This window comes from Quercus suber, unplaced genomic scaffold (genome assembly GCF_002906115.3).
Source record: "Quercus suber isolate HL8 unplaced genomic scaffold, Cork oak 2.0 scaffold_653, whole genome shotgun sequence".
In the NCBI taxonomy this organism is placed as follows: domain Eukaryota; kingdom Viridiplantae; phylum Streptophyta; class Magnoliopsida; order Fagales; family Fagaceae; genus Quercus; species Quercus suber.
The window spans coordinates 295,803-307,851 of NW_027070094.1; the positions used below are offsets into that span (position 1 = coordinate 295,803).

The following is a 12,049-nucleotide window of genomic DNA, read 5'->3' on the forward strand; positions in this document are numbered from 1 at the left end:
TTTTTTTCTTTCTTCTTGGTTGGCTGGAAGTTCAAGATGGTAAAAGAATAGAATATTTTTAATATTGTTAATGTTAATGTCAAATTTGGCATAATTGATGTTATTTTGGGTTAGCATTAGGCGCTATCATTTGCCCAGCCAGTAGGCACAAAACCAACAATATAGATCATTAGATAACTCATATTGTAATCTTTTCAATATAATTTGTTTTAGTCTTACCAATCTACCATTTGAGATTCTAAATTGATTTGTCAAAGGGTTCAAGCAAGGTTTGACATGCATTGTAAAACAGGTGGTGAAGATTGGCTCCTTTTTAGTAGGATTTCTAGATGTTTCTTGCATGTTTATAAAGCTTGCCAAGGTGGTGAAGGAAAATTTTTAATTATTCAAGTAGGAAGTAATTTTTGTTATAAATGGCTGTTAATTTTGAATGGAGTTTCAATGTAAAGAAGACATGTCTGCAGTTGGGTATGACGATAATGATGATGGTTGTGGCAACAATGTTCCCTCATTAAGTAGTTTTTTCATCTTATTATTGCAATTTTTTTTTACCAAAAGCACTGTTTTTCACCCTAAAAAAAATCTGATTTGTGTTTTTTTTTTCCCAGCTAGCCTGGATTCCTTATGTTAATACTTACTTACATATCATTCATGTTGGGCTGGCTATGTTTGATTTCTAAAATATTGGAGTAATGTAATGTACTATTGGATTGGTTTTGATAAGGTATTTGGGTTAGAATTCATTTTGTTTTGGGTTATTAACCAAATCCAAGTTAGTTTTGGTTGTAATGAAACTGTAAGTGGTATGTCAGTATAGACTTTTTTAATATTAAATAATCACATAAGAACTTTTGCGGTGGAATATAGACTCAACAAGTCTATGTGCTCGTGCTCTGTACCTTAAGTGACCAAATAGTGATCACCTTAATTTTTACAGAATAATTAAGCATAATCATCACATGAAGCTTTTTGTGTGTGTTGTGTGTGTGTTTTGGGCAGTAAAATATATTTTACTATGAAGGATACTTTGATGAACATTTCTTTCATTTTTTTTTTTTAATATTTTTTTATACAGGTTAGGGAAGAGTTTTAGACTTGCAATTTCTCTTTTCTTTTCCTTTTTTTTTTTTTTTTTTTTTTTTTTTTTTTTTTTTTTTTTTGCAGCTAAAAGTACTTGCCTCTGTGTAGTAAAAAAATTTTCTGCTGAGGTTTTGGACTTTCTTACTGTCAAGGATACTTTGATGAACGTTTCTTTCATTTTTTTTTCTTTTTTATATAGGTTAGGGAAGAGTTTTAGACTTGCATTTTCATTTTTATTCCTTTTTTTTTTTTCTAGCTAAAGTACTTGCCTCTTTGTAGTAAAAAAATTTCAGCTGAGATTTTGGACTTTCTTTCTTCAAGCCAGTGAGTTAGGCCGCTTAAATTTGGTGCAAATGTGAGTTGGGTGTTTTGTCATTTGATGAATTGCCTTGAACGTGTTTGATTATTGTTGTCAATTAGACTCACATTAGAGTTGTGAATGAGATTTACACTACTTTGACCCAAAAGAACAAAAAACCAAGCCCTCTCTCAAAAGTATTTTTAAAGTATAGAGAATGCCAAGAAGAAATTTGCACTTGACCATAAATTAGGTTTTAATAATGGGGCTTTTTTTTTTTCTTCTTCCTTGAGTAAACAATATTGAACTTCTTCTTTTCTTTGTTTGCAGCTTCATCTTGATGCCAAACTCAATATTTACTGTCAAAATCAAAGTTTGAGAGGGAATTTGTAGCTTGAAAGTGGATGGATTTATTTCATCTTTGATTACTATGTTTTTAGTTATTTTAATTTTTTGACTAAGTCAATATAGTGCATTTAATTGTATTTTGGCTGTTTGGATCAGTTATATATCTGCTTGAATGCATCAAAATTTTCCTTACAATGTCTATTGAATTTTGCATAAAAATTTGGATCATGACTATAATGTAGTGATGTCAAATATGGTTCACCAGTTTTTTCATATTTTCATGGTAAATTTTTAAAGTAGTAAAACACATTCTTGATATAGAAGTTTGATAATCTTATACAAGTTGTTTTGGTATTGCATGTCATATTATATAGGCTATTGTTTTCTTCTCATCATCTATTGAGTAATTTTTTTTTTTTTTTTGAGAAAATCTTTTGAGTAGTTGAATGCATGCTTAGTTGCTTAATGGAACACTATGGTGTAATTTTTGTAATTTTTAATCTTTAAATGTCATATAAACTTCTTCAAAAAAAAAAAAAAAAAATCCAAGGGTTAATAAATTATGATAGTATTATACCCTCCTTATCAAGGGTTAATAAATTATGACAGCATTATACCCTCCTTATCAAGGTTTAATAAATTAATAAGTCTTAAACTATCGAAATCTTGCAAATGTCCATAAAGCAATTGGTTTTATGGAAGATATGCTCAATTTGTTTGTTGGGAAAGGTCCTTAAAAGATATTTCTTCAATCATCTAGTCAAGTAGATAAGAACATTCAAGAATTGCTTCTTAAGTTTGTGCGAAGGTTTTATAGGGTAAACTTTAGGGACTAATAGTGTAGTTTCGCCAAATATTTTCTTATTTTACAATGTTTGTTTTGCAGTAAAATTTTTAGTCAAAAATAAAATATTTTCAGTTAATCAAACCAACCTAAGCAAATTTGTGTAAAATATTTTACCCTTAAAATTTAGGTAAAACATTTTACATTTGCTAACCAGCTCTCATCTCGATAACTCTCACCCTCCCTCCCTCTCACGCTATCCCTCGCTCTCAGACTCGCAGTTCTCTCACAGTCAAAACCCACTGTTCCTCCTCTCACCCTTTAATCCATCTCACCAAAAACCTACCGGCGGCACCACCCATCGACTAGCGCCACCCGTCCACCTGCATCAACCCTCTACTAGGGCCACCCACAAACCGACTCCACACCTCCTCTGTCCTTTTGTCTCTCTCACGGAATCGTTTTTGCATTTTCTTTGCTGGGTTATTGGATTTTTAGATTAAATTCTTTGTTCGTGGGTTTTCTTTTTAGGTTTTTAATCTAGTTTTGTGGGTGGTTTTATCTTCCTGATATGGATTTTTGGGTTGTTGGTGGTTGTTTTTTGGGTGGTTGGTGGTTGTTTTTTTGGTAGTTGGGGGCAGTTTTTTGAATCTCTGGTGGTGGTTTTGATGGCTGTTTTTTGAGTGGTTGGTAGTGATTTGGTGGTTGGTGGTGATTCTAGTGGCTCTTGGGTGTCTGGATAGGTGGATGACGGTGGCTGATGGGATGGGATTATAGGGTGTGTTTTTGCAATGGTTGGTGGTGGGTGCTGATGGCTGATTTATATTTGCAATGTTTATGTCACAACACTCACCAAACACTTGCAAATGATTTATAGTAAAATATTTTAAATTTTAAAATATTTTACGTTGGAATAAATAGAGCGTTAAATTTACAGTTCAAATTATTCCTATTGTATAGTTTCTTTCTTTTTTTCCTTCCTTCATGCTGTATAGTTGAAACTAAAATATATAGGCATTTTGTTTGATTCCTTTCAAATAGACACTCTTTCAAACTACTATTATTTGCATGTACTTAAGATGTATCTAAAGGAAATTAGATGCATTTGACACAAATATATGTTGCTACAAATGATCTCCTCAACAGTTTCCAAGAAGCCAACATAATCAAAATTGGGGGCCATCAAGAGTAAATAAGAAGAGATACTTATTTACACCGTCTTGATTGATGGTATGTGCAATGCTGGGAAACATACAACTGCAAGAGAAATCTTTAGTAGTCTTCTTGCAAAAGGATTGCAACTTAATGTTCCGACTTACAATATAATGATCAAAGGGTTTTGCAAAGAGGGGCTAATTGATGAAGCAAGTTAGCTGCTAGAGAAAATGGATGGGAACCATTTCTCTCCTAATGATCGAACATATAACACAATCATCCAAGGGTTGCTACAATAGAATGAGACAGAAAAGGCTATGGAACTTATTTAGATAATGGTTGACAATGGTTTTCAGCAAATGCAACCACTGCATCCATGTTGGTTAACTTGCTATCTGCAAATCTAGCAGATAAAGCACTTCAAGAACTACTTATTTAGACTTTGCTAGTCAATCCATAAGGTGTATGTATATTTGTTGGAAGTGGTTATTTACTTTTTATGAAGTGGTGTTTCTTTTCATATTATTGATGTTTTTTCCCTTTCAATTTTTTTTTTCTTTTTGTCTTTTTTATTTTATTTTATAAAATCTGTAATTAAATAGGTTTTATTTGAAGTGAATATTTGGTTGACCCTCATAAGGAGTTATTGGATGGGAGGCAAACTTTACTCTCTATGGAATTGTGATAGATACAAAATAGGTCTTGGGAACCATATCACACATGAACAATGGGACCGGCTCTCCTATAATGAAAGGTGCTATTTCAAAAATATTTTTATAACAAATCATAAGTGGTAACTTATTATTGGTTTTAATTTGAATTTACCACTTAAATTTCACTCATAATAACCAAAAAAAACTTGCCACTAATGATTTATTGTGAAAGTGTTGTGGACATAGCATTTCTTCTCCTAAAATGGCCATAAAAGTTGTATCATAAAAGGAATAAACTTCAATTTGATTCTATTCCAATCATTTATATATTCTTTTTTTATTTATAAACTTCAATTTGAAATGTTCCACAAGGGAGTGGCTCCCAATTTTGTCCCTTACTGCAGTCTTATAGGTGGGTTTTGTCGAGTGAAGAGACCCCAGGCTGCACTAGAGCAATTCCATAAAATGCAAGCTTGTGGCCAACCTCCAAATCCCCAAACCTATGCTATTTTAATGGATGGACTTTCTAAATTACTGCAGTCTTATAGGTGGGTTTTGTCGAGTGAAGAGACCCCAGGCTGCACTAGAGCAATTCCATAAAATGCAAGCTTGTGGCCAACCTCCAAATCCCCAAACCTATGCTATTTTAATGGATGGACTTTCTAAATAAACAAATTGTTGAGGCAATAAAATTGTTTCAGGGGATGGAAGGCAAAACGTTGGTCAACGATATTGTGATTTACAGCATATTGATTGATAGTTTGTGTGATGCTGGGAAACTTATAGTTGCAAGAAAACTCTTTTATAGTCTACCTACGAAAGGATTGCAACCCAATGTTCGAACTTACACCATAATGCTTAAAGGGCTTTGCAAAGAGGGACTAATAGATGAAGAGAGTGAGCTGCTTGAGAAAATGGATGGGAACGGTTGTTCCCCTATTGATTGCACATATAACACAATCATCCAAGGGTTATTGCAACACAATGAGATGTCAAAGGCAATTAAACATCTCAAAATAATGGTCGACAAGGGATTTTTAGCAAATTCGACGATTGCAACCATGTTGGTTGACTTGCTGTCATCTAGTCAAGTAGATAAGAACATTCAAGAATTGCTTCTTAAGTTTGTGCGAAGGTTTTATAGGGTAAACTTTAGGGACTAATAGTGTAGTTTCGCCAAATATTTTCTTATTTTACAATGTTTGTTTTGCAGTAAAATTTTTAGTCAAAAATAAAATATTTTCAGTCAATCAAACCAACCTAAGCAAATTTGTGTAAAATATTTTACCCTTAAAATTTAGGTAAAACATTTTACATTTGCTAACCAGCTCTCATCTCGATAACTCTCACCCTCCCTCCCTCTCACGCTATCCCTCGCTCTCAGACTCGCAGTTCTCTCACAGTCAAAACCCACTGTTCCTCCTCTCACCCCTTAATCCATCTCACCAAAAACCTACCGGCGGAACCACCCACCGACTAGCGCCACTCGCCCACCTGCATCACCCCTCAACCAACGCCACCCACAAACCGACTCCACACCTCCTTCCTCCTCTTGTCTCTCTCATGGAATCGTTTTTGCATTTTCTTTGCTGGGTTATTGGATTTTTAGATTAAATTCTTTGTTCGTGGGTTTTCTTTTCAGGTTTTTAATCTAGTTTTGTGGGTGGTTTTGTCTTCCTGATATGGATTTTTGGGTTGTTAGTGGTTGTTTTTTGGGTGGTTGGTGGTTGTTTTTTTGGTAGTTGGGGGCAGTTTTTTGAATCTTTGGTGGTGGTTTTGATGGCTGTTTTTTGAGTGGTTGGTAGTGATTTGGTGGTTGGTGGTGATTCTAGTGGCTGTTTGGTGTTTGGATAGGTGGATGATGGTGGCTGATGGGATGGGATTATAGGGTGTGTTTTTGCAATGGTTGGTGGTGGGTGCTGATGGCTGATTTATATTTGCAATGTTTATGTCACAACACTCACCAAAAACTTGCAAATGATTTATAGTAAAATATTTTACATTTGAAAATATTTTATGTTGGAATAAACAGAGCGTTAAATTTACAGTTCAAATTATTCCTGTTGTATAGTTTCTTTCTTTTTTTCCTTCCTTCATGCTGTATAGTTGAAACTAAAATATATAGGCATTTTGTTTGATTCCTTTCAAATAGACACTCTTTCAAACTACTATTATTTGCATGTACTTAAGATGTATCTAAAGGAAATTAGATGCATTTGACACAAATATATGTTGCTGCAAATGATCTCCTCAACAGTTTCCAAGAAGCCAGCATAATCAAAATTGGGGGCCATCAAGAGTAAATAAGTAGAGATACTTATTTACACCATCTTGATTGATGGTATGTGCAATGCTGGGAAACTTACAACTGCAAGAGAAATCTTTAGTAGTCTTCTTGCAAAAGGATTGCAACCTGATGTTCCGACTTACAATATAATGATCAAAGGGTTTTGCAAAGAGGGGCTAATTGATGAAGCAAGTTAGTTGCTAGAGAAAATGGATGGGAACCATTTCTCTCCTAATGATCGAACATATAACACAATCATCCAAGGGTTGTTACAATAGAATGAGATAGAAAAGGCTATGGAACTTATTAAGATAATGGTTGACAATGGTTTTCAGCAAATGCAACCACTGCATCCATGTTGGTTAACTTGCTATCTGCAAATCTAGCAGATAAAGCACTTCAAGAATTACTTATTTAGACTTTGCTAGTCAATCCATAAGGTGTATGTATATTTGTTGGAAGTGGTTATTTACTTTTTATGAAGTGGTGCTTCTTTTCATATTATTGATGTTTTTTCCCTTTCAATTTTTTTTTTCTTTTTGTCTTTTTTTATTTTTATTTTATAAAATCTGTAATTAAATAGGTTTTATTTGAAGTGAATATTTGGTTGACCCTCATAAGGAGTTATTGGATGGGAGGCGAACTTTACTCTCTATGGAATTGTGATCGATACAAAATAGGTCTTGGGAACCATATCACACATGAACAATGGGACCGGCTCTCCTATAATGAAAAGTGCTATTTCAACAATATTTTCATAACAAATCGTAAGTGTTAACTTATTATTGGTTTTAATTTGAATTTACCACTTAAATTACTTATTTGCTCGCTCGTAATAACCAAAAACAACTTGCTACTAAAGATTTATTGTGAAAGTGTTGTGGACATAGCATTTCTTCTCCTAAAATGGCCATAAAAGTTGTATCATAAAAGGAATAAACTTTAATTTGATTCTATTCCAATCATTTATATATTCTATTTTTTTTATAAACTTCAATTTGAAATGTCCCACAAGGGAGTGGCTCCCAATTTTGTCCTTTACTGCAGTCTTATAGGTGGGTTTTGTCGAGTGAAGAGACCCTAGGCTGCACTAGAGCTATTCCATAAAATGCAAGCTTGTGGCCAACCTCCAAATCCCCAAACCTATGCTATTTTAATGGATGGACTTTCTAAATAAACAAATTGTTGAGGCAATAAAATTGTTTCAGGGGATGGAAGGCAAAACGTTGGTCAACGATATTGTGATTTACAGCATATTGATTGATAGTTTGTGTGATGCTGGGAAACTTATAGTTGCAAGAAAACTCTTTTATAGTCTACCTACGAAAGGATTGCAACCTAATGTTCGAACTTACACCATAATGCTTAAAGGGCTTTGCAAAGAGGGACGAATAGATGAAAAGAGTGAGCTGCTTGAGAGAATGGATGGGGGCGGTTGTACCCCTATTGAATGCACATATAACACAATCATCCAAGGGTTATTGCAACACAAGAGATGTCAAAGGCAATTAAACATCTCAAAATAATGGTTGACAAGGGGTTTTTAGCAAATTCGACGGTTGCAACCATGTTGGTTGACTTGCTGTCATCTAGTCAAGTAGATAAGAACATTTAAGAATTGCTTCTTAAGTTTGTGTGAAGGTTTTTTAACTTCTCCAGATCATGGACAAGCTTCGTATATTTACCCATTGCTTGTCAATCTATAAGCAACATGTATTTTTATTTTTATTTTTTGGAGTAAATTATATATTTTTTACAAGATGAACTTTCTCTTCATTTCTATACGGAAGATTGATTGTTTTTTTCATCTTTTGTTGAGATTTCATTTTGCACTCATGTTGTTGCTTTCGACCTATTTTTATGGATAGTTATTTCAAATTTTGTCTGAGAACCGATGTAGCCTTTTGCTTTTAAAATGTACATGTGTGTGATTGAAAAGCGTATAAAGAGAAAGAAACAGTGTAATATTTGTAACTACCGAATGAATCCTATCAAAATCAAGCCAATTGAAATACCAAAAGCTTAAATCATATTTAATTGGCAAGTAAAAAAACAGCTTCAGTGAGGGTAGCAAATTGGGGAAAACGATGATGACTTATCTCGGGCGTCAAAAGTCGAGAAAAGGCGAAGAAATTGTTTTTGAAAAAAAAGTCAAATAAGAGAGGCTTTTATAAATAAATAAATAAAAATATATATATATATAGAGATAAATAAGAGAGGTTTTGGTGAGAAATTCATAACTATTGTACTCAGTGAATTGGTGCAACCAAACACCAAACAGTAGCAACTAAAACGGTTTGCTTAAGCAGTCCTAACTACCCGATATAGATATAGATAGGTTACGTGACTTTAGGAGAGAACTGGTCAGTAGCTTGGTGGTGCTGTAAGTGTGATTTGGCCAATTCATCTCAAGTTCAAATCATTGCTTGGCTCTTTTGCTATTTACATTTTGAAAACCTTAACCCTAGGAGCATGATATAAATACCACATTTCAGCCGCCCCCTTCCCCAATTGTTTTTATGCTCTCTCACCACACCATCAGATAACTGCCCTCAAAACCGATTCTCTATCTCTCTCTTTCTCAATTCTCGAACTTTGCTGGATCTTCAGGAAAATGGGTACGCTGCTTCGTACTTCCCACTCTTCTTTTCGTTCTTATTGTTATTCTACTCTTACTGCTGCTACTACTAGTATTGCTAGTGCTAAAAAAAACCTGAATCACAATGAGAATCAAAATCAATTCTTGAAATCTGTTAGAGATCAGTGCAAATCTAGAAGCTTTAGGAATGTTGATGATGCCTTACACCTGTTTGATACAATGCTTCACATGCGCCCTTTGCCTTCCATTCTGGATTTTACTCTATTGTTGAATGCCATTGCAAGAATGAAACATTACTTTCTAGTCATTACTCTAATTAAACAAATCGAATCATTTGGTATGTCTCCTAATCTTTATACGCTTACCATTTTGATTAACTGCTTCTGCCATTTGAACCGTCTAGATTTTGGGTTTTCTGTCTTGGCCACAATTACGAAACTTGGTTATCACCCAGACTCTGTTACTCTAAACACCCTTGTCAAGGGGCTCTGTCTTCAAGGTAACATTGCTGGAGCTGTGAGGCTGGTAGAAGATATGGAGAAGAATGGGTATAAGCCTAATGCAATTACTTGTGCAACAATACTGAATGCTCTCTGTAAGATTGGACAGACAAGTGTGGCTATTAGGTTGCTCAGGAAATTGGAAGAAGGGAATTTTGAGCTTCAAACAGGGGCGTATAACACAATCATTGATAGTTTATGTAAGGATAGGTTGGTAACTGAGGCCTTGAACTTTTTGACTGAAATGATGAGTAAAGGCATTCAACCGGACCTTGCCACTTACAATTCCTTGATTCAAGGCCAATGCAATTTTGGCCGGTGGAGAGAGGTTGCTACTCTATTGAATGAGATGACGCAAAGGAAGATAATGCCAAATGTGTATACCTTCAATATATTGGTGAACACATATTGCAAAGAGGGGATGTTGATAGAGGCGAAAAAAGTTTCTGATATGATGGTTCAAAGAGGTATTGAGCCTGACGTAGTCTCTTATAATATTTTGATTGATGGATATTGTTTGCAAAATAAATTGAAGGATGCCATCGAAGCATTGAACATGATGGTTGAGAGGGGTTGTTCACCTAATGTTGTTAGCTATAATACATTGATTAATGGATTTTGTAAAGAGAAAAGAATTGATGAGGCAATGAATCTCTTTCATGAAATGTCCAACAAGGGAGTAACTCTAGATGTTGCAACTTACAACACTCTTATAGGTGGGTTATGTCGAGTGGGGAGACGCAAGGCTGCTCTAGAGCTATTCCATAAGATGCAGGCTTGTGGCCAACCTCCAGATCCCCAAACTTATGCTGTCTTGTTGGACGGCCTGTGTAAGAATGGACAGGTTGTTGAAGCAATAGAAGTGTTTCTTCAGATGGAAGACAAAACGTTGTGCAACAATATTGTGATTTACAACATTTTGATTGACGGTTTGTGTAATGTTGGGAATCTTAAAGATGCAAGAGAACTCTTTTATAGTCTACCTGCGAAAGGATTGCAACCCAATGTTCGAACTTACACCATAATGCTCAAAGGGCTTTGCAAAGAGGGACTAATAGATGAAGCGAGTGAGCTGCTTGAGAAAATGGATGGGAATGGTTGTACCCCTAACGATCGCACATATAACACAATCATCCAAGGGTTATTGCAACAGAATGAGACATCAAAGGCAATGAAATATCTCAAAATAATGGTCAACATGGGTTTTTCAGCGAATGCGACGGTTGCCACCATGTTGGTTGACTTGCTGTCATCTAATCAAGTAGATAAGAACATTCAAGAATTGCTTCATAAGTTTGTGTGAAGGTTTTTTAACTTCTCCAGATCATGGACAAGCTTCATATTTTTACCCATTGCTTGTCAATCTGTAAGCAACATGCATTTTTTATTTTAATTTTTTGGAGTAACTTTTATATTTTTTACAAGATGAACTTTCTCTTCATTTCTATACGGAAGATTGATTGTTCTTTTAATTGTTCTATCTTTTGTTGAGATTTCATTGTGCACTCATGTTGTTGCTTTTGACCAAATTTCATGGATGGTTATTTCAAATTTTATCTAATGTAAAGTTAATGCGAAATATATTTGTTCTAAAGTTTGACCTTCTTTGTGGTCATAAATCCATTAGGTAGTGGAATAAACATTAATAAATGTATATTATGCTTAAATTAAGTGTTGGAGTTGCGTGTTGAATGTTACAATAAAAATATATATTACGCTTAAATGTAAGGTTTAGTGAATACCTTACTTCTATTTCTATGCTGAATTTGACTTAGTTTCACATGCTTTCCTGAACTGTATTGACACTAGACTTGGGAGTTGGAACCAATTTAGATTAGTGTAGTTCGAAACACTTTTGAACTTAATGAAGTAGCTTTTTTGTCCACTGACTTGAAGATTTGCAACTTTGGTTGCGTTATGGTACAAAAGTAACGTGATGATTTGGTGATCACAAAGTCCAATTTTTTAATGTACGTTGTGGATGCTTAAACAAGTGTATAAAAGAAGAAAACTCATTTCTATCTTGTCATAAAATGGGCTGACATAGGAGCTTGACTAGTGGTAGATCATAATGGTTTCTACACTGTTGGCTAAAAAAATATCAGTGTCATCCCATAAGGTTTCACAGAAAACAATTTGTCCTTGTACTTTGTAAGAATTCATGGAACCATTTCTGAAATATTTTGAATTATCTAGGCCAGCACCTGCAGAATAGTTTGCGGCATCTCCTGCCTAAATCAAGGGAAATGATTTTTCATTGAAGTTGAAGCTATTAATGGAGAGGTCCTTCTTATATACCTTGTAAGAATCTTAATGTTTAATAAAGTATCTATATGATCTGATGC

The 12,049-nt window shown here is 34.5% G+C and overlaps 2 protein-coding genes across 2 annotated transcripts in view; both read left to right on the forward strand.

The window, feature by feature from the left end:
* Positions 1-5,481, forward strand: part of LOC112030360 (pentatricopeptide repeat-containing protein At1g09900-like) — a 10,582-nt gene extending 5,101 nt beyond the window's left edge. Inside the window, exon 2 of the mRNA XM_065765787.1 lies at positions 5,020-5,481. Coding sequence (XP_065621859.1) covers positions 5,020-5,481 — 462 coding nt within the window. The remainder of the gene's footprint in view (positions 1-5,019) is intronic.
* Positions 5,482-8,985: 3,504 nt separating this feature from the next.
* On the forward strand, positions 8,986-11,176 carry LOC112030367 (putative pentatricopeptide repeat-containing protein At1g12700, mitochondrial). The gene is made up of 2 exons (XM_065765792.1): positions 8,986-9,223; positions 9,608-11,176. The coding sequence occupies exons 1-2, from the start codon at positions 9,220-9,222 to the stop codon at positions 11,005-11,007; spliced, it is 1,404 nt and encodes a 467-aa protein (XP_065621864.1). The 5' UTR covers positions 8,986-9,219; the 3' UTR covers positions 11,008-11,176.
* Positions 11,177-12,049: the final 873 nt, after the last annotated feature.